The sequence below is a fragment of the Hylobates moloch genome, unplaced genomic scaffold (genome assembly GCF_009828535.3).
Source record: "Hylobates moloch isolate HMO894 unplaced genomic scaffold, HMol_V3 SCAFFOLD_6, whole genome shotgun sequence".
Classification (NCBI taxonomy): Eukaryota; Metazoa; Chordata; class Mammalia; order Primates; family Hylobatidae; genus Hylobates; species Hylobates moloch.
In genome coordinates this window covers 16,880,591-16,901,887 of record NW_026652281.1, presented here as the reverse complement: position 1 = coordinate 16,901,887, position 21,297 = coordinate 16,880,591, and the positions used below count along the sequence as shown (strand labels likewise).

The 21,297-nt window shown below is 35.4% G+C and overlaps 1 protein-coding gene across 2 annotated transcripts in view; it reads right to left on the bottom strand.

The window, feature by feature from the left end:
• FNIP1 (folliculin interacting protein 1) overlaps positions 1-21,297 on the bottom strand; it is a 156,236-nt gene that overhangs the window by 50,023 nt on the left and 84,916 nt on the right. The window contains exons 7-11 of one of the 2 annotated variants that reach the window (XM_032156514.2): positions 20,235-20,318; positions 18,841-18,912; positions 16,041-16,176; positions 13,689-13,890; positions 8,492-8,577 (exon numbers count right to left, since the gene is read on the bottom strand). In XM_032156514.2, coding sequence (XP_032012405.1) covers positions 8,492-8,577; positions 13,689-13,890; positions 16,041-16,176; positions 18,841-18,912; positions 20,235-20,318 — 580 coding nt within the window. The remainder of the gene's footprint in view (positions 1-8,491; positions 8,578-13,688; positions 13,891-16,040; positions 16,177-18,840; positions 18,913-20,234; positions 20,319-21,297) is intronic. The other variant, XM_032156515.2, reaches the window with a different exon arrangement.

Genomic DNA, 21,297 nt, shown 5'->3' with positions numbered 1-21,297 from the left:
TAAAAGTTAAGGTATAGAAAAACATATACTACATTAACACTAATCAAAAGCAAGCTGGAATAACTGATAAGGTTAGGCTTTGTGTCCCCACCCAAATCTCATCTTGAATTGTAAGCCCATAATCCCCATAATCCCCACATGTCAAGGGATCAAGACCATGTGGAGGTATTTGAATCACAGAACTGGTTTCCCCCATGCTGTTCTTGTGTTAGTGACTGAGTTTTCATCAGATCTGATGGTTTTATAAGGACCTCTTCCCCCTTCACTCGGCACTTTTCCTTCCTGCTGCCTTGTGAAGAAGGTGCCTTGCTTCCTCTTCACACTCCGCCATAATTATGTTTCCTGAGGCCTCCACAGCCATGCTGAACTGTGAGTCAATTAAACCTCTTTCCATTATAAATTACCCAGTCTTGGGCAGTTCTTTATAGCAGTACGAAAATGGACTAATAGCCGTGTTAACTTCAGACAAAGCAGAGGTCAGAACAGTGAAAATTATCAGAGATAAAGAGGGGCACTACATAATGATAAGGAGCTAATTTTCCAAGAAGACATAATTATCCTTAATGAGTTTGCAGTTAACAAAAAAGCATCAAAGTATGTGAGGCCAAAACAGAGCTGCAAGAAGAAATAAATCCATTATTATCCTTAGAAACCTCAACACTCCTCTATCAGTAAATGACGTATCCATCAGGCAGAAAATTAGTAAGGATATAATAGAGCTGAACAGTACCATCAGTCAACTGAATCTAATTAACATTTATACAATACCTCATTCAAAAAGAGGGGAATACACAATCTTCCTATGCTGACAGGGAACATTTGCCAAAATGGACCACATTCTAGGCCATAAGACAGACCTTAGCAAATTTAAAATAACAGAAATCATACAATGTATGTTCTCAAATCACAAACTAGAAATCAGTAAGAAAAAGATAAGTGGAAAATCCCCAAATACTTGGAGATTGAACAACGTGCATCTAAATAACACATAGGTCAAAGAAGACATCTTGAAAGAAATTTTAAAATATTTTGAACTAAATGTGAATTCAACTTATCAATATATGTGAATGCAGCAAAAGGAGTGCTTAAAGGGAAATTAATAGTATTGAATACATACATCAGAAAAGAAGATCTAAAATCAACGATCTGAGCTTTAATCTTAGGAAACTAGACAAACAGCAACATAAAACTAAAGCATTCAAGAGACAAGGAATAGTAAAATCTAGAGCAGAAATTATTGTAATTGAACAGAAAATCAACAGAGAATATCAACAAAACCAAAAGCTGGTTCTCTGAAAAGATCAGTAAAATTTTTAAGCCTTTATCCAGGAAACCAAGAAAAACACAAAAAGACACAAATTATAAATATCAGAAACAAAAGAGGGGTATCACTATAGATACTATGAACATTAAAAGGATAATTAAGGAATTATATGAACAAGTCTATGCCCACAAATTTAGATGAAATGAACAATTTTTTGAAAAACACACACTGCCAAAACTCACATATGGAGAAACAGATAACTTGAATAGCCTATGTCTACTTAAAAAATTGAATCAATAATTATCTACTCCTGGCAAACAAAGAATAAAGGGGAACTACCTCAATTTGAAAGAATATCTACAAGAAACCTACAGCTAACATCATACTTATGGTGAGAGACTGGATATTTTTTTTCCTATGACTGGGAGCAAGGTCAAGATGTGTCCTCTCACAACTCTCATTCAGTATCATACTGGAAGTTATAGCTAGGGCCGTAAGAAAGACACAAAGATAGAAAAAAGAGGGAAGGAAGGAAGGAAGGAAGACAGAAAAAGTATACATGTGGAAAGGAAATAAAACAGTCTTTATTTGTAGAAGACGTGATTTTCTACACAAAAAGTTTCAAAGAATCAACCAAAAGAAAAAAACAACTGCTGGAACTAATAAATGATTATAACGAGGTTGCAGAATACAATGTAAATATACAAAAGTCAACTGCTTTCCTACAGACCAGCAATGAACAATTGAAATGTGAAATTAAAAACAATACCATTTACTTTAGGTTCCCTCCCCCTGCCCCCCAAAAAAACAAGTATAAATCCAAGAAAATACACACAGGGTCTATATGAGGAAAAGTACAAAATTCGGTTGAAAGGAATCAAAGATGATCTAAATAAATGGGAAGAGTTTCCATGGTAATGAATAGGAAGACTCTATTGTTAAAACATCAGTTCTTCCCAACTTGATCCATAGATTCAACAAAATCCCAACCAGAATCCCAGCAAGATATTTTGTGGACATCTACAAACTGATGTTAAAGTTTATATAGAAACGAAAAAGACCCAGAATAATCAACACAATACTTAAGAATAAAAATAAAGTTGGAGGACTGATACTACTGAACTTCAAGATTTACTATAAAGATATAGTAATTAAGATAGCATGGGGATTGGGAGATAAGGGAGATGTTGGTCAAAGGACACAAAATTTGGCATGAGGGCTCATGCATGTAATCCCAGTACTCTGGGAGGCCAACGTGGGCAGATCGCTTGAGGCCAGGAGTTTGAGACCAGCCTGCCTCTACTAAAAAACAAAAATTACCAACTGGTGGCACACACAATCCCCACTGGAACTGGGGCATGAAACACTTGAACCAGGAAAAAAACTAAAAAAACAAAAAAATTTCAGGGCTCAAGAGATCTATTACACATCATGGCAACTACAGTTAATAATAATATTATATACTGGAATATTGCTAAGACAGTAGATTTTAACTCTTTTAATCACAAAAAATGATAATTACGTGAGGTAATAGATATGTCAAATAGCTTGATTTAGCCATTCCACATGTGTACACATATCAAAACATCATTTTATACACTATAAAGATATACAATTTTTACCTGTCAACTAAAAAAAAAAAAGGCATGGTAATGGCCAAAAAAAAAATATATATATATATATATAGTCACAGAGATCAACACAACAGAACAGAATAGAACAGAACAGGGAGCCCCCAAACAGACTCACACAACTAGAGTATAAACTGATCATCTTTGACAAAGGAGCAAAGGTAATTTAATTGAGAAAAGAAAGTATTTTCAGCAAATGGTGCTGAACGACTGGACATCCACATGTAAAAGCATGAATCTAGACAAAGACCTTACAGTTTTCATAAAATTAATTCATAATGGATCATAGTCATAAGCATAAAATGCAAAACTATAAAGTAGACAGTAAATTACACTGGAGAAAATCTAAATGACCTTTGGTTAAGTGATGAGTTTTTAGATACAGCACCAAATACTATACAGGAAAGAAAAACTGTTAAGTTGGACTGCATTAAAATTAAAAACTCTGCTCTGTGAAAGACACTGTTATAAGAATAAGAAGAAGCCACAAACTGGTAAAAAGTATTTTTTTTAATCTGACAAAGAACTGGTATCCAAAACAAAACAACAACAACAACAACAACAAAAACCCTCAAAACTCAACAATAAGAAAAAAAAAGCCAACTTAAAAAAAGACAAAAAACCCAAACAGACACCTCACCAAAAAAGATACACAGATGGCAAATAAGCACTTGAAAAAATGCTCAACATATGTCATTGGGGAACTTCAAATTAAAACAATAATGATACATCACTACCTGCCTCTTACAATGGCTAAAATTGACAAACTGACAATATCAAATGCTGACAAGGATGTAGAGCAACAGGAACCCTCACGAATTGCTGGTGGGAATGCAAAATGGTACAGTCATTTTGGATGACAGTTTGATCATTTCTTACAAAGCTAAACACAATTTTTCCATAATATCCAGCAATCATGCTCCTATGTATTTTTCCAACTGAGTTGAAAACATCTCCACATAAAACCTCAAACATGAATATTTATGGCAGTGTTATTCATAATCACCAAAAGCTATAAGCAAGATATCTTTCAATAGGTGAATGAAAATGAATAAACAAACTGTGTTACATCTATATAATGGAATATTACTCAGTGATGAAAAGAAATGAGCTATTAGGTAAAAACAACAGCAACGCCACCACCACCACCAAGCAAGAATCTTATGAAAGACTGGCTAAGGGAAAGAAGCCAGTCTGAAAAGTCCACATAGTATATGATTTCAAGCAAACAACATTCTGGAATTGACAAAAATATAGAGGCAGTAAAGAGGTAAAGAGATCAGTGGTTGCCAGCAGTTAGTGGTTAGGGATAAAAAGGTAAAGCACAGGGGATTTTTAGGGTGGTGAAACTATTCTATATGATACTATAATGATGTGTATATGACATCATACATTTAATAAAAACCATAGAACTATACAACAGAGTGAACTTTAATGTAAATTTTGGTCTTTGGTTAATAATAATGTATTAACATTAATTCATTAGTTTTAACAAATATACTAATGCAATACATTAATAACTGAGGCCAGGTGTGGTGGCTCACACCTGTAATCCCAGCACTTTGGGAGGCCAAGGCACACAGATCACTTGAGACCAGGAGTTTGACACCAGTCTGGCCAACATAGTGAAACCTCGTCTCTATTTAAAATATAAAAATTAGCTGGGTGTGGTAGTGCATGCCTGTAAACCCAGCTATTCGGGAGGCTGAGGCACATAATCGCTTGAACCCTGGGAGGCAGAGGCTGCAGTGAGTTGAGATCGTGCCACTGCACTCCAGCCTGGGCCACAGAGTGAGACACTGTCTCAAATAAATAAATAAATAAAGCATTAAATGGGAAAACTGTAGGTTGGGGGAGAGGGCTATATGAAAAAACTGCTGCTTGCTCAATTTTTCTGTAAATCTGAAACTGTTCAAATTAAGTCTATTCATTGTGTGCGTGGGCACGTGCATGCACAAACACATGCATCAAACTGGAAAAATAAAGCTGTTTACAGCTATTTATACTCTTAACTGATAATACAGAGTGGCCAAGAAATAGAGAATATGAGAGAGAGATAGGCATGTCTTAGAATTTACCATTTAGTTATTGTTTCGTTTTGCTGTCCCCTACTCCCACTCTCAACATTCCAGAAGAAAAGAAAGAAGGGATAGTCATTATTCAGCCTGTGCAGGGCTAGCTCTTCAGACACAAACATAGATAGTATCAGAAGATGCACGAAAATCAGACTGCACTACAAATTAAAAAAGAATAAGGTCTAGATTAATGGCTATAAATCACCAACTCCTAAAACAGAAGTACAAACTAACAATCTTCAGAGGCCTGGCAGGAATAAAATTATACAATATATGGGTTAATACAACTGACTGAGGGAGATACAGTCTATGCCAAACTAAAGAAAGCTTGCGTGGCCTACAGGCGTAAAGGTTGAAATGTTTATTTAAAAAAACACAGTAGTCACATAAAATGTCTGCTGGCTGACTGGAATTCCATCACCTACAATTTACCTGCTTTCAAAAATTGTGTTCAACATTGAGAAAACAGAAAACCACTTATCTTGAGCTTAATATGGGCTTCTTTTTCCTTAACTGTAGAACACTTACTGAAATATCAAATTAGTGGTTAGGATATGTATCCTAGGCAGGCCTAAACCATTAACATTTGGTTTAAGCAACTTCGTATAATTTACCTCCTAAATCATAAAGAAGATACCTAAACATTTATATTAAAACAATACAACTCAAAGAAATTCTCATCTCAAGCAAATAATCCTGATGTTAAAATTATTTCCATCTTACATTCATAAAATCATCAAATTTTGTGTTTTCACATAACTTCTAGAAAGATACAAACAGGGCTACATAAATTGAGAAGTTATGAAGCCAAAGTAGACTACACATCAGGCAGCTCATAAAAATTGCTCTAAATTCCCTCTAAAATGTATTTCATTTATCCTATACTTCATCTATAAGAAACATTTATATAATGCTTTTATTTAATCATGAATGGCACCCAAAATGTGATAATCTCAACCTTTACAGTTTAAGTATGAAGAAATGAAATTGTGAATAACTTTGCATATAATTCAGATATAAAGAGTGAAGATGCCAGTAAACTAAAAAAAAACTACACTGATCACTGTATCACTAGAGTTTGTGTCCCAAAATGAAAAAGTTTTAGAGATTGATTTCAAAACAATGTAAATATGCTTAACACTACTGAACTGTACACTTAAAAAATGATTTATAAAGCTAAATCTAATGTTATAGATATTTTTACCACAATAAAAATATTAAATTAAAATGTTATTCGTTAGCATGCTTCATATAATAAAGAAATGCCCAAAATCAATGTTAAAATAAAATTAATATATGGCAGAAATATCATCTCAAATACAGTTTTTGCCTGTACAAATTATTTCTAATACCAAAAAATAATATAAGTTGAAATTAAATTCTCTGTGTTTTTCTCTAAATTTCCCCTAACCACTGAGTTTACTGTACAGAACAGTAAGATATATTTAACTAGCTTTTCATATCTTTTATCCTAAACATTATGATGCATAAACCAAATGAATGAGTAGACATTATTCTCTTTCTCAATAACTGAGTCAAGTAAATGATTATTATACATAGTCATAAAGTAAACTTCAATTTAAATCTACCACTCTTTAGCTCAGTTTTAAAAATGTTTTATATATTTTAAAAGTTTTAAAATTTTATATATATATATGGCATGCCTACAATTTCATCATAGCAACCCTGCAGTTTCACAAACTAAAACAGCCTTTCACTCCAAGATGTGATGGTCCATTTAAACAAATAACAATCTAGAAGATCCCTGCCCCAGTAAGAGACCACAGAGTTGTCAATAAAAAAATATGTAGTTTTTCTAAAAGTAAAGTACATAGACTACTGGTAATAATAAAATTTACACAGTGGTACACAGTGTACATAATGTGGTATACAAATATACATGTATTATTATTATTATTTTTGCGACGGGGTCTCACTATGTTGCCCAGGCTAGTCTCGAACTCCTGAGCTCAAGCAATCTAACCACCTTGGCCTCCCAAAGTACTGGGATTACAGGCACATGCCAACACGCCCGGCCCAGATACAAATTTTTAATTTTAGTTACTATAAATTTATTTTTATAGCTAGTTTTATTATGGTAAAGCATATTGTTTCCCTATCTAGGTAATGAAGTTTTATGTTGAAATAAATTTATTTAGGTATAAAAGATGGTCAAATTTAAAGAGAAACACTAAATTTTAAAAGTATACATGACATATAAATTTGGCAAAATTGTTAAGATATGATGCAAGTGACTTAAGTTGGGGAAGCACTGCTGTAGGTTATGTTTACCACAGGCCAGGCACAGTGGCTCATGCCTGTAATCCCAGCACTTTGGGATGCCGAGATGGGCGGATCATTTGCGGTCAGGAGTTTGAGACCAGCCTGGCCAATATGGTGAAACTCTATCTCTATTAAAAATTTAAAAAAAAATTAGCCAGGCATGGTGGCACGCGTCTGTAATCCCAGCTACTGAGGAGGCTGAGGCAGGAGAATTGCTTGAACCCAGGAGGCAGAGGTTGCAGTGAGGCAAGATCACACCACTGCACTCCAGCCTGGGCGACAGAGCAAGACTCCACCTCAAAAAAAAAAAAAAAAAAAAAAAAAAAGAAAAGAATGGTGCCACTAATGTCAGACATTCTGCTAAGTACCTTACACACACAATCTCATTTGATCCTTATAACAATCTATTAGATTATTACTAAATTGAATTTACCTATTTTATACTAGAAAACTAGGGGTCAAAAACGCTAATGCACTTGCCCAAGATCACCAGAGGTAGTAAATGACAGAGCCAGGGTTAAAATCCACGTCTATCTGACAGATTCTAGAGTGTTAGTTTTCACTCCCTATGCTACACTATCTCTCTAGTCTAAAGGAAGAAAGATTGAGAAAATGAAGTAGACCTAAATCGAACCTCTTGTCAAGGGAGACATATCGGTCACCTAGTATACTAATTCCCAACATAAGATCATTTGTAATATGTATGTCACATAGTTAGAAGACAGCTACAGCAATTGTTGGGGCTTCAGGTACAAGCTTTGTTGAGCCAGAAAACCCTAGCGGAAGGACTATTCACTGTGCCATATCTAGAGGAAGGATCAAGCAACAAAGCCATTTAGAATATCAAGTGCATGTTCCTTCTATCCATATATCCTTGTATCTCACGTATTCAAGAATATCTGATTACTACCACTGGTTAAATAACACTTAACAGTCCCTACATCTAGGATCCCAAGAGAGAACAAAGCATACTTTTGCTAGAACAAGGGTCTTTCCTGGTCATATTTGCTTGTCAAATGGCCCAGTACTGAAAAACATACCACTGATGGCTCTCAATGTGCTTGACTCTCAAGCACATTTGAGATGTAATAACATAGGAGCCAATGGTCTATTGAATTACACCATCATATGACTATAGGACAAAGAAATTAAATTTTATTAGAACAAGTTAAAGAAAAAATAAATCTTCCTGTGTACACTATGAATTACTGCATTATGGAAAGCTGGGGAATATGTACCTGAATTCATTTAGGGCATCAACTATTCGATTATATGCCAAACTTCTCTGACTGGCATCAGCTGATCTCCGGCTCATTTTCATAGCCTTGAAAACAATCATTAAGATAGTTAATTCTTATGTTAATCATGAGCAAAACATGGAAAAAAGTCTTTTTTAGACAGAGTCACATATTTACACAATGCTCTACCAAAATTCTTATCGAGAAAGAAATAAGGTAAATGCATTTATTGTGGCTTTTTCTTCTACACATTTGGTAACTAATGAACGGTTGAACAAAGTTTAAAATTTTCGACTGTTTTCAATCTCTTATTTTTAAAACTGCAGACTGTCAACACATAAAAAAACTGATGTTGACAGTTTCTGGGTTACAAAAAACTTATTTTTCCCAGACAGAACAAGACATAATGATAACTCAATAACAACAACTCATGGTTTTAAGCTTATATTTCACAGATAACACTTCTGTTAATTCCTTTTTTTTTTTTTTTTTTTTTTTTGACAGAGTGTCACTCTGTCACCCAGGCTGGAGTGCAATGGTGCGATCTTGGCTCACTGCAACCTCTGCCACGCGGGTTCAAGCGATTTTCCTGCCTCAGCCTCCCAAGTAGCTGGGATTACAGGTGCCTGCCACCACGCCTGGCTAATTTTTATATTTTTAGTAGAGACAGGGTTTCACCATGTTGGCCAGGCTGGCCTTGAACTCCTGACCTCGTGATCCACCCACCTCAACCTCCCAAAGTGCTGGGGTTATAGGCATGAGCCACTGCACCCAGCCCTGTTAACTCTTTTTTAAAAATTTGCCCAGCCTGGCCAACATGGCAAAATCCTGTCTATACTAAAAACATAAAAATTAGCCTGGTGTGGTGACATACGCCTGTAATCCCAGCTATGAAAGAGGCTGACGCATGAGAATCGCTTGAATCCAGGAGTCTGAAGTTGCAGTGAGCTGAGATCATGCCACTGCTGCACTTCAGCCTGGGTGATGGAGTAAGACCGTCTCAAAAAAAAAAAAAAAAAAACCGGAATATAAAGATTCTACAGTAAGATAGCTAAAGGTGTTAGTAATGTTTGCTTTATTTATTTATTATTTATTTATTTATTTATTTATTTATTGGTTTAGACAGAGTCCTGCTCTGTTGCTAGCTGGAGTGCAGTGCCGCAATCTTGGCTCACTGCAACCTCTGCCTCCCAGGTTACAGCGATTCTCCTGCCTCAGCCTCCCGAGTAGCTGGGACTACAGGCACATGCCACCATGCCCCATTAATTTTTGTATTTTTAGTAGAGATAGGGTTTCACCATGTTGGCCAAGATGGTCTCGATCTCTTGACCTTGTGATCCGCCCGCCTCGGCCTCCCAAAATGCTGGTGTTATAGGCATGAGCCACCATGCCCAGCCAATATTTGCTTCTTAAAATATATTTAGCCAAGGTTGAAAAGCCTTAATCTAGATAGGCAAAAAGGGGATCAGGATTAGGATATGGAGGTCAAAAAGTACTTTAATCTTTTACACTTTTTCAAAGAGAATTGAATTCTGTATTCTTTATGTAATTACAAAGTGCTTAAATATTGTTTAAAAAAATAATTAAGATGTCAGCCTACTTTAGGCCAGAAATCATGTTCCTGTACACCCAAAAGCTTCAGAGGGTGAAAGTGAAACACACTTTATGTTTTCTCAAACTGTTAAGAGACTGGCAATTTATAAAGAAGTGAATATTATTTTGTTAGAATTTAGTAGTGTTCTTCCTTAATCAGCAATGCTATTTTTAAATTAAACCACAAATCTCAAAAGGTAGAAGACTTCAAAATAATTGCCAAGGTGTTCAGAAACAAAATCCATAGCTTTTATTTAAAAAAAAAATAGTTTGAAAACTGGCCCAGAAGATAACTTATTTGGATGGTACACTATTCACTATCATATTCTATTCTTAATAATATTCTATCATTAAGTAACTACTATAGAACTTTGAAAATTAAGTTCCATTCACTTATGTAAAAGCATTCATTTAATTTCATCTTTCAGTTTTAATAAAAAACGGGATACTGCAATTGAAAAAATATCCAAACAACTGTAAGTATTAACAATGTACATTTTAGGTCGGGGTCCCCAAACCCTGGGCCGTGGACCAGTACCCATCAGTGGCCTGTCAGGAATTGAGCCGAGCAAGCGAGTGAGCAAGCATTACTGCCTGAGCGCTGCCTCCTGTCAGATCAGTGGCAACATTAGATTCTCATAGAAGCACATATCCTATTGTGAACTGTGCGTGCAAGGGATCTAGGTTGCACACTCTTATGAGAATCTAATGCCTCTGAAACCATGGCAACTCCCCACCTCCCCAGCCCCGTCCGTGAAAAAATTATCTTCCACAAAACTGGTCCCTGGTTGCCAAAAATGTTGGGGACTGCTGCTTTAGGGTACAGAATTATCAAAGCGTTAAAACATGAAAACACTTGAAAAGTAATCTTTAATGAGTTTTATAATGCCTATTTCAAGTTTTATACAAAGGTTGAAATACTTCTCCAAATAACTCAAAATGTCAGTTCACCCACAACTTATTACTGTGTGTGATGACTTTGGCTAGACTACAAAATGTGGGTGCAGCCAATTGATGAAATGTAATCAGTGTCTAACTTAAGAAAAGGTAAATGAAAATGGCCTTTACTCATTTGTTCAATAAAAAAGTATTGCTAATGAACTATTTATTTTCTGACATATTCAATGTGAATAACTAACATCTGTGTCTTCTCTAGAGGCAGATGATCCTTAGTCACTAATGAGTTATTGAGATACATCCCTTCCTTTCTAAACCATTCTAACGGGTGTACCCACCTCTCGTCTCTTATTCCAGTCTCTTCAAAACACACTACCAAGTGCTCATTTCAGCAGCCATATAAAAAACACACTGCCAAGTTAATCTCCCCAAAGCACAACTTGCAAACAGCCTTAAAGACAAAGTCAGAACTCCTTGGCAAGCACTCTACATTTTTTGTCATCAGGTCCTCATTAACTTCACCAGTTGTACCTCTCACTATTCCTCTTCATATCCTTTCCCCTCCACAGACTGTTGCAAAAAACTTTGGTGACAGCCACTGATTTTATCAGCTCAACTTCTGGGAATCTCCTCTAAAAAATAATCTGGAAAATTCACCAAGATGTTAACCATAGGGTAGCAACAATTGTGAAAAAGTAGAAATGGCCTAACAGGGAAACTGTTACTTAAATTGGGGAGACCTATTAAAATATATGAAAGAACCATTTACAATAACTTCAGAAATGTGTATGTGACAATGATGTTTTTTATTTTACTATTTGAGATAGGGACTCACTCTGTTGCTACAGTGCAGAGGCACAATCACAACTCACTACAGCCTCGACCTTCTGAGCTCAAGCGCTCCTCCCACCTCGGCCTCCCTAGTAGCTGAGACTACAGGTGTGCTCCCCCATGCCTGGCTAATTTTTAAATTTTTTTTTTGTAGAGACAGGGTCTTGCCATGTTGCTCAATCTGAGTTTTTTAAAATGGGCATAGAATTTGAAAAATGTAGACACAGCACAATCCCTACCAAGTAAAAGCACAATATGCATAGAAAAGGCCTAAATAAGATTTTTCAGCAATGAGTTACTGGGTTCCCTTTGGGTGGCAAGAATGTCGATTTTCTTGCTATTCTGCTATATCCAATTTTCAGAGCTTTACGTTTCAGAACATCCCGTACATCCTTCAAAGTGCAGTCCAAATGAAACTTCTTCCCAATAGGAAGTCATTTCACTTTCCCCCAAATTTCTAAAAAAACTTTGTCCTTCCTTTTTAGCTTAGATTCTAATATTTCACAATTTACTTTACATATTTGTATCGTATATACTATCTCAGTAGCAACTGACAAAAGTGATCATTCCCTCCTTGAAATACTTTCTGTACTTGGCTTCCTCCAAAAGAATACAGTCTTGTTTTTTCTCCTAATTGAATAGCCAATCCTTTTCCTTCTCCTCTGCTGGTTCCTTCTCAACTCGTCAAACTCTTAATGTTAAAATGCACCACAACTCAGGCTTCCCATTCCCTGTCCTCTCTTGCCAATCTCAATCAGTTTCAAGGCTTTAAATACCATCTATACACTGATGACCTCTCTGGTAAACTCTAGACTCATAAAAGCACTTGGATATCCAGATGCAAATATAAAAATCCCATCTTCCTTCATCAAATCTGTTTCGCTTGCAGTCTTTCTCACTTCAATGCTGGCAACTTCATCCTTTTAACTGCTTGGCTAAAAAAATCTTAGAGTCAATCTTAATGGTTTTTTCTCCCATATGCCAATTCAGTCTACCGTACTGGCTCTGTTTTCAAAATATATCCAGAATCCAACTATTTCTTACCAATTCAATCACTAAAGTGGTTTGAGTATTCATCGTCTGTCACCTGGATTACTGCAACAGTATGCTAATTGGTCTCACAACACCTACTTTTGCTCCTAGAAATCTATTATCCACCAGCAGTAAGAGTGATCCTCATAAATAATGTCATTCTTCCTCCACTCAAAACCCTCCAATGGTTTCCCATCTTTCATACTTTAGTAAGAACAAATGCTAATGTTCTTACAATGGTATCTTATAAGGCCCTACATGATCTAGTCTCACTTCAACCCAGGCACCTTGGCCTCGTAATGCTGCTTAAGTATCAGGCTTACTCCTACAATGAGGCCTTTGCCCCTGCCTGGAATATCTTGTTCCAGATGGTTGTAGCTCACTTGCTCCATATTTCTGGACAACATTCACAAGTCCTTTAATAAGGGGCATTCCTGACTAGCCTATAAAAATTAGTAATCCTTCCTTCCAGGATTCCTTATATACCTTTCTCCATTTTATTTTTCTTTACAGGACTTATTACATACATCTATATTCATATGTTTATCTGTCCCATGAGGTCAGAAGTGTTGCTTTTATCACTTCTCTTTAGTTGGTAGAACGGTGTCTACCACATTTTAGGCCCTCAAATATTTATTTACAGAACAAACGGATGAATGATCTTACATCTTTTATTAGATAGTAAGCACCTTAAAAAGGGTTCAATCTATTTGCATCCACCAGAGCACTTTATAGGACACATGCACAATGTCTGTTAATTTTTCTGCCAAATGATTAAATATAATGCTTAATCAGGAGAATAAGATTTTAAAAGGAAAAGATATAAATAAATAACTATGCTTACCTGTTCTATTGCACTCTTTAATTTGTTCATGTGGCTTTCAAAGAGAGGAAAATGTGAAAAAAAGAATTCATTAAATTTGTTATTTTCATCTTCATCTTTGGATAATGAAAAGATTACCCCAATTGCAATCTTCTTTTTCCGCACAATTCCTGGGTTAGGGCCACAGCTTTCATCTGAGAGATTAAAGCTTTCTTCTATAGACCTTGAAAATAAATGTTTTTTCTTTTTAATTTACAAAAATAAAAATAATTAAATTCACAACTTAATCTTCTTGCTAATTAAATGTAGGCAAGCTAAGTCCTTTGTTGTTTTATCAAACAAACCTGTAATTTCATACCAATTGTATATCTGTTTAAGAAATCTACTGGCTATTCTTTCAGGTTCATGTTTTTGTAAGAAATTTTACTACAGAGTCAGACTGGGAACATTTTTTTGTCCAATTAGAAGTTACTAAAGAAGCAGATAATCCCAATTCATAATCAACCAAAAAGTGGCTAAATTTTAAGATTTACAGATGAGTCTGGTACAATCTTTTCCCTATTCTAGGACCTTCTGGTCTCTGTTTTTGATTTCAGGAGTAAAGTCAAAGATGAAGGAATAAAGGAAATAAAAAAGAGGAGAAAACAAGAACTTTTAGTATCTACAGCTGTACTTAATGTAGATTAAAAAATAATCTTTCAAGAATGAATTACCTTGCCAAAATAAAAATCTGAAAAACTGAAATATCAAAACATGTAGTATATAAATCAAAGACCTAAACATAAAACTCTTAGAAGAAAACAAAGGGTAAAGGCGTCATGCATCATGACACTGATTTGGCAATGGTTTCTTGGATATAACACAAAAAGCACAGTCAACAAAGGAAAAAAAAATAAACTGGACTGCATACAAATTTAACCTTCTGTGCATCAAAGGACACTATCAATGGAATAAAAAGGCATCCCACAGAATGTAAAAAAAATTTACAAATCATATATCTGATAAGGGATTAATATCGAAAATATATACAGAATTTCCACACCTCACCAACAAAGCAAAAAAAAGCAATTATAATATGGGCAAAGGACTTAAATAGACATTTCTTCAAAAAAGATATACAAATAGCCAATAAGCACATGAAAAGATGCTCAAGTCAGATGTGGTGCCTCATGCCTGTAATCCTAGCACTTTGGGAGGCTGAGGCAAGTGGATCACTCGAGCCCACAAGTTCTACTAACCTGGGCAACATAGCGAAACCCCATCTCTACAAAAAAATACAAAAAAAAAATTAGCCAGGCGTGGTGGCAAGCCTGTAGTTCCAGTTATTTGAGAGGCTGAGGTGCAAGGATCACCTGAGCCCAGGGAGGTTGAGGCTGCAGTGAGCCGTGATTGTGCCACTGCACTCCAGCCTGGGCGACTCAAAAGGGAAAGAAAAGAATAGAAAAGATGTTCAACTTCACTAATTATTAGATAAATGCAAATAAAATCCACAATGAGGATTTTCCACTTCAGACCCATTAAGATGGCTATTATCAAAAAAATAGAAAATAAGCGCTGGTGAAGATATGGAGAAATTGGAATCATTGTGCATCGCTGGTGGGAATGTACAATGGTACAGTAACCGTGGAAAACAGTGTGCGGCGTCACAGTTCCTCACAAATTTAAAAACAAAATTACCATATGATCCAGCAATTCCACTACTGGATATATAACCAAAAGTATTGAAAATGGGGACTCGAACAGATATTTGTACACTCATGTTCATAGCAGCATTATTCACAATAGTTAAGAAGTGGAAGCAACCCAAGAGTCCATCAATAGAAAAATGGATAAACAAAATGTGATATGTATGTACAAAGGAATGTTATTCAGTCATAAAAAAGAATGAATTCCTGACACGTGCTACAACATCGATTAAACCTTGAAGACATTATGCTAAATGAAATTAGGCAGACACAAAAGGACAAGCAGTGTACGATTTCATTCATACAAGGTATGAATGAAAATTCATAAAGACAGAAAAGAGAATGGTGGTTACAAGAGGAAGGGAAGGGAGAAATGAGGAGTTACATTGAATGGATACAGAGTTTTAGCTGGGAAGAGGAAAAAGTTCTAGAGTTGGATGGTGATGACAGTTGCACAACAATATGAAGGTATTTAAATAAATGTCACTGAACAGTACATCTAAAAATGGTTAAAATTGTAAACTTGTTATGTATAACTTACCACAATTTTAAAAATGTAGTAAATTTTAAAAGTTTTCAGTTTCAAACTTAAAATACACAGATTACAAGTCCAGGCTCTAAAAAACCCATATAAAATTGTGTTTAAGGAACTATTCAATCTTGCTCTGTGTTTAAAGTTCCAACTTACCATCTAGGAAATACCCCATTTTCCAAACTTGTTGTTTGGCTGCGTCGCCAACGTCGCTGGTAGCTGCTGGCACAACTTCGGGTAAGTGAGGAGTTTGGGGAAGGAAATGGAGTGATCAGCAAGCTGCTGAGAGATGCTGTTAAGTCAGAAGAACAACAAGTAAAAGTCAATAATGACTAAGCATAATGACAAATTTCTTTTTAACAAAATTACGAATAGGTTAAGTTAAACTTTATTTTGCTTCATGAGCCTCTAAAAATCTCCATTAAAAGAACACATCCTTCTTGGAGAAAGGTCTCAGAGGAGAAAAATCATATATTAACAATGTATCAGCAAAAAACTCTGAGACAATCCCTTTTTGGCATTCCCTTCTAGGGACTCCAGAAGAAAATTATACTTTGTAACAAGGCATTATCCCTTTGGCCACTGGATTGACTGTCCCCTAACTTAGCTGAATCCTTTCAGTTCTTAAATTAAAGGAAATCTGATGCTATTCAAACTTAATGCAGCAGCTGGATTTTAAGAACAAGCTATTGAAAATAAGTGTTTGAATGGCATTTAAAGAGGTCATTTACAAGTATTCATGGATCACGTGTGCACATGTAGTCAAACCTACCACTTTTAATTAAGAATCATGACTATACCTACTAAGCTCCAAAAAAAGAATGCTCTCTGGAGCATCTAAGCTGACAAACACATTCCAGCAGGCTCCACTCTTTAACGGCTGCAATCCCATGATCTTGGGGATTATTCCCTTCCCAAAACACTTCTCTGAAATCTATAAGATATGTTTATTGCCTGAGGTGTTAAGAGCTACAACTGCTGATTTTTCATTAGGCTAGGGGATTTTCATTAGGCTTTTCCCCACTGGATTTAGAGAGGATAAGACTTGCCATTAAGGGCTTGCTTTTGTTCGGCAATATTCCAGACTTCTACCTTTTATGATCATAAGCACATACTGAGAATGTATATTCAAAACAGGGAACTATTATCATCACTATTAAAAAGGTACAGGCCAGATGATAAATTATTTTGGACACCAGCACTAAAAACTGAGACACCTTCATTATGAAGATCTATTCGTTTGAATTCTGACAAATTCAATGATAGAGGATAAAGCTGTATGTGCCATGCAAACATGTAGACCATCAATGAACTCATTCTAAATTACTTTAGAATGCAGATTCTAAATGCAGACCACATTTTATCAATTAGTATTATAAAATCTTGTAGTCCAAGATTGGGTATGTACAACTAAATCTGGGTATGACTTCAGTGAAAAATAAAATGCTGTCCTAAGTTTGGAAAAAATACATTTCACTGCATTCTAATATTAAAAATAACCCTATTAGAAAAAAAAGAAAACACACATTAACTTAAATGGCATATATGAATCCAACAACTTGAAGCAGCCTAACAGATCAGTCTATCCAGATGCTTCAACTTATAAAGAATGTAAGTATAAATAAATTAATTTATCATCTCTCAAATCTTAAATAAAATAATGAGAATTAAATTCCTGCCAGGGAAGACTAAATCTCTAGATTACACAGAAGCAAAGGGTATTAAAAGAAATATACTCTAGATTCTTTAAAACAAAAATAAGAAACTCAATTAGAAAAGAAAGATGAGATTACTTGAAAAACACAAGCTATTCTTATTACAGTAGTGGTTGGCAACCCTAGCTATCCATTAGAATCAAGTGTTAGGTTTTGCATTTTGTTTTGTTTCACAAATACAGGTGCCTAGAGATGCCTTCTTTAGGTTACATGAGAGTCTTTGAAAGTAGAGTTCAGGCACTTGAATTTTTTATAAAACTTCTCTTTGTTATTCTAATACACACCTAGGGATTGCAATATATGGCAAGTTTAGATTTTTCATTTATACTCAAAACTGAATTATAGAACAATTTCGATAGCAAAGCCATATAATGTAACAACACATGCTATCTATCACACTGAATTAAGTTTCTCATATCTAACAGTAATTCAAGCCTAAAATTACTCCTCCTTTTACTTATGCTGCTCTCTGGACCCCAACAAACACTTTTCCTTTTAGCTAAAATGCCTTTTTTTCTGAGCTTTTGCCTGGGTAACTGCTATTTATTTCTCAAAATACAACTCAGTCATCATCCTTCTGTAAAGCACTGTTGGCATCCCTGCTCCTTGCCCAGGCTAAGTGTGGTGCAATCTTTCTCTGAAGCTTTTTGCACAGGCCTATCACTAAACACATCACACAATGAACTATGACAGATGATTTTCCTAATTTTCCTCCCAGTAGACTCCATACGTTTGTGTTCCGTAAGGGCAGACTCTGGGCTTTAATTTTTTTAATGTCCACCATGTTTCAATAAATGTTTGCTAGACCTACAAATTTTGGACGAGTCCATATTTGAAAAAAAAAAAAGTATAACACTGATTCAAACTGCCTATGCTTTTCTGGGCAAGAGACAAAGACAATTTAAACTTTAGTTAGCAGCAAGCAAATAAAAGCAAATGTAGTTATTTTTACTACGGTTTCTAAGCAGTTTTCTGACCAATGCTTTTCTTCTTATATTCACTAAGCTTCAACCAGTGTACTTTACTCTGGCTTTAGTTCATCCTGGCTTTATTCTACTCAGCACACTTAAAAGTAAACATGAAAAATGTTAAATTTATAAGACTTTGCTCTGGTTTTTTCACAGTTCTCTTGTAATGCTAATATCAATATGAACAAATTTGATAATAAAGGGAGGGATAAAGAAGAAAATCAATGCCAACAGCAATCTCATAAAAAACTGAATACAAGAACGTGACATTACCAGATCGTGCTATGCCACTGTCTCTGTCCTCATTGAGCTCCCTTCCAGGCATGTCCATTGGGTTGCTGTGAACTATAAATAAAGATGAAACTGTCAGTTATAAAATATATTGCTATTCAGGTGGATGAACAGCTCCTTTTAAATAGCAAACGAAATCATGCTCATCTCATTGCATTCCCTTATTTTTTTCGATAGCATGGCACCAACCCAACACCAAGAGCTATTACTCAGTTGAACAAGCTTTGAGAGCTCTGTGAAGATTTGATACACAGTATAAGAATCTAAAACATAATATCTGAAGAAGCAAGGAGTGACTAAAAGTCATATTTTAGAAGCATATTCAGTGACAGATGTTTACGATATACTATTAAATGAAAAAAAGCAAGCTACTCAACAGTATGAGTGCTTGCTGGGACCAAGTGGTTGGTATATCATAGTTCACTGTACTGTTTCTGCCTATAACAATGTATGTTTCAAAATTTTCCATAATAAATTGAGAAATTTATTTTGAGAAATTTGTTTGAATAGTATGATCCCAATTCTGTTTAAAACACAAAAAAGCAGGTATTTCTGGCTGATAAAATGGCTAATATATATATTTTTGCCTTTTAAAAATGTTTTCCAAGTTTTCTATAAATATATATTTTTTATATCTAATATTTACAGGGAAAGAAAATATTAATCAAAACAAGAAGGGCTAAATTGATACCAATCTGAGAACAATGAAGAGTAAATGTGTTCACATTCCAACAATTTCCACTACAAGGTTATAATGTTAGGTAATCTGCTAAAATGTGTGAAAACAAGGAATATGATTAGAATCCTGGATATATATACATGAACACACTCTACAATCATTAATTTGATTATGTAAGCAAATATAGTCATGTATGCCTTTTACAGAGCATTATAGTGGTGCTTGTTCATCTAAATCTTAGCTCCAAGAAAAACTGTTCTTATGGAATAGTGTAGATCAGAAATTTTACAATAATAACAAGATAGGATAATTTTCTGCAATTGGTGAACTATGGTACAAAAGCTACTCAGCCATGGAAACAAGACAGTGTCACATTAAAAATTCCAAGTGGTATCATAAGAAATAAAGTTCATATTAAGTTTTGGTTTCAGATTCTAAAGTTAAAATCATTATGCCACAAGAGAAATGACAAACTGAAATTTCATAAAAATGTCAATTCTAATGATAACTCAGTGTCTGGAAACTTTAAGAACATGTTCAGTAGAACGGAATTAAGTTCTTATACTTCCTAAAGCAATGTTTTCTTAACCACAACCTCACCAATTGCATTCATCTACTCTCTTGTTTCCACAGCTTAACTACAGAGTCTAGCCGTTGGGGCACACCAACTAGTCTACCCACACAGCACATCGCAAACCTGCAAAGAAAGAGGCGCTCCTGATCAGGCGGAGCGGACCCTGCTCAGAGAATGCCCGCCTGGGGCTGCAGAACTGTGAAAGACCTACACGGCAAAAACGTAAAATACACATGAAAGAGGACTGTTAGAGAAGCCACAATGCGTCAGGGAAAAAAGGTGAGCTAAGGCAGCACAAGAGCAGACCAACAAATATGGATGGAAACTTTTAAACTAAATAAGAATTCAAGCTGTCTTCCCATTTTTGAAACAGGATGGTGTTTCTTTAGCCATGATTTGTATCAAACAACAACTTCATGTATTTTTATTAATAAATCCATATGTAATAAAAACAAGCTTCTGCTATATAAAGTAAAAATTATTTTAAATGTTCAATCCTTTCTAATGTAAAACAGTATTTTTAAAGATTTGAAAAAGTACGATAATGTTATCTATCTAATCTGATATTTGCCAAATAAATTTATTTTTTTAAAGTTGTTTTAACATTATAGTATGTGCCTACATCTGCAGTGAGGAGAAAACCACCTAAGCACTTGGCACACAGCATACAACAGGGTGCAAAACCAGAAAAGAGATCTTACTGACAAATTAAAAGTTGGTTTTTCTAACCCAGTGGTAAGTTACAAAGTAATGGAAGAAACCAAGGTTACTAAACCAGGAGTCAGCCACTGTGGAAGGAGGAACACAAATGAAGCTCATCAGGGACTGGACTCCCAGCTGTTCAAGAGAAGTGGCTGCCACATGCTTCATCAAGAAAAGGTAACTGCAGTCTGAAGACCCAAGAAGGACATTATAGCCTGAAAGCAAGCAGCTGGGTTACCTGTTAGCTATGCTGCATCAAAATAGTCTAAATAGCCATGAAGGACATTTATCTAGGATGGAATAGGGGGCTTTCTGTTTTAAAAAGTGACAATTGCATTTTTCTTCTTTCCTTTTTTGAAACAGAATTTTGCTCTGTCATGTAGGCTGGAATGCAATGGCATAATCGTAGCTCACTGCAAGCTCGAACTCCTGAGCTCCAGTGATCTTCCCTCCTCAACCCTCCCCACGAGCCAGGACTACAGGT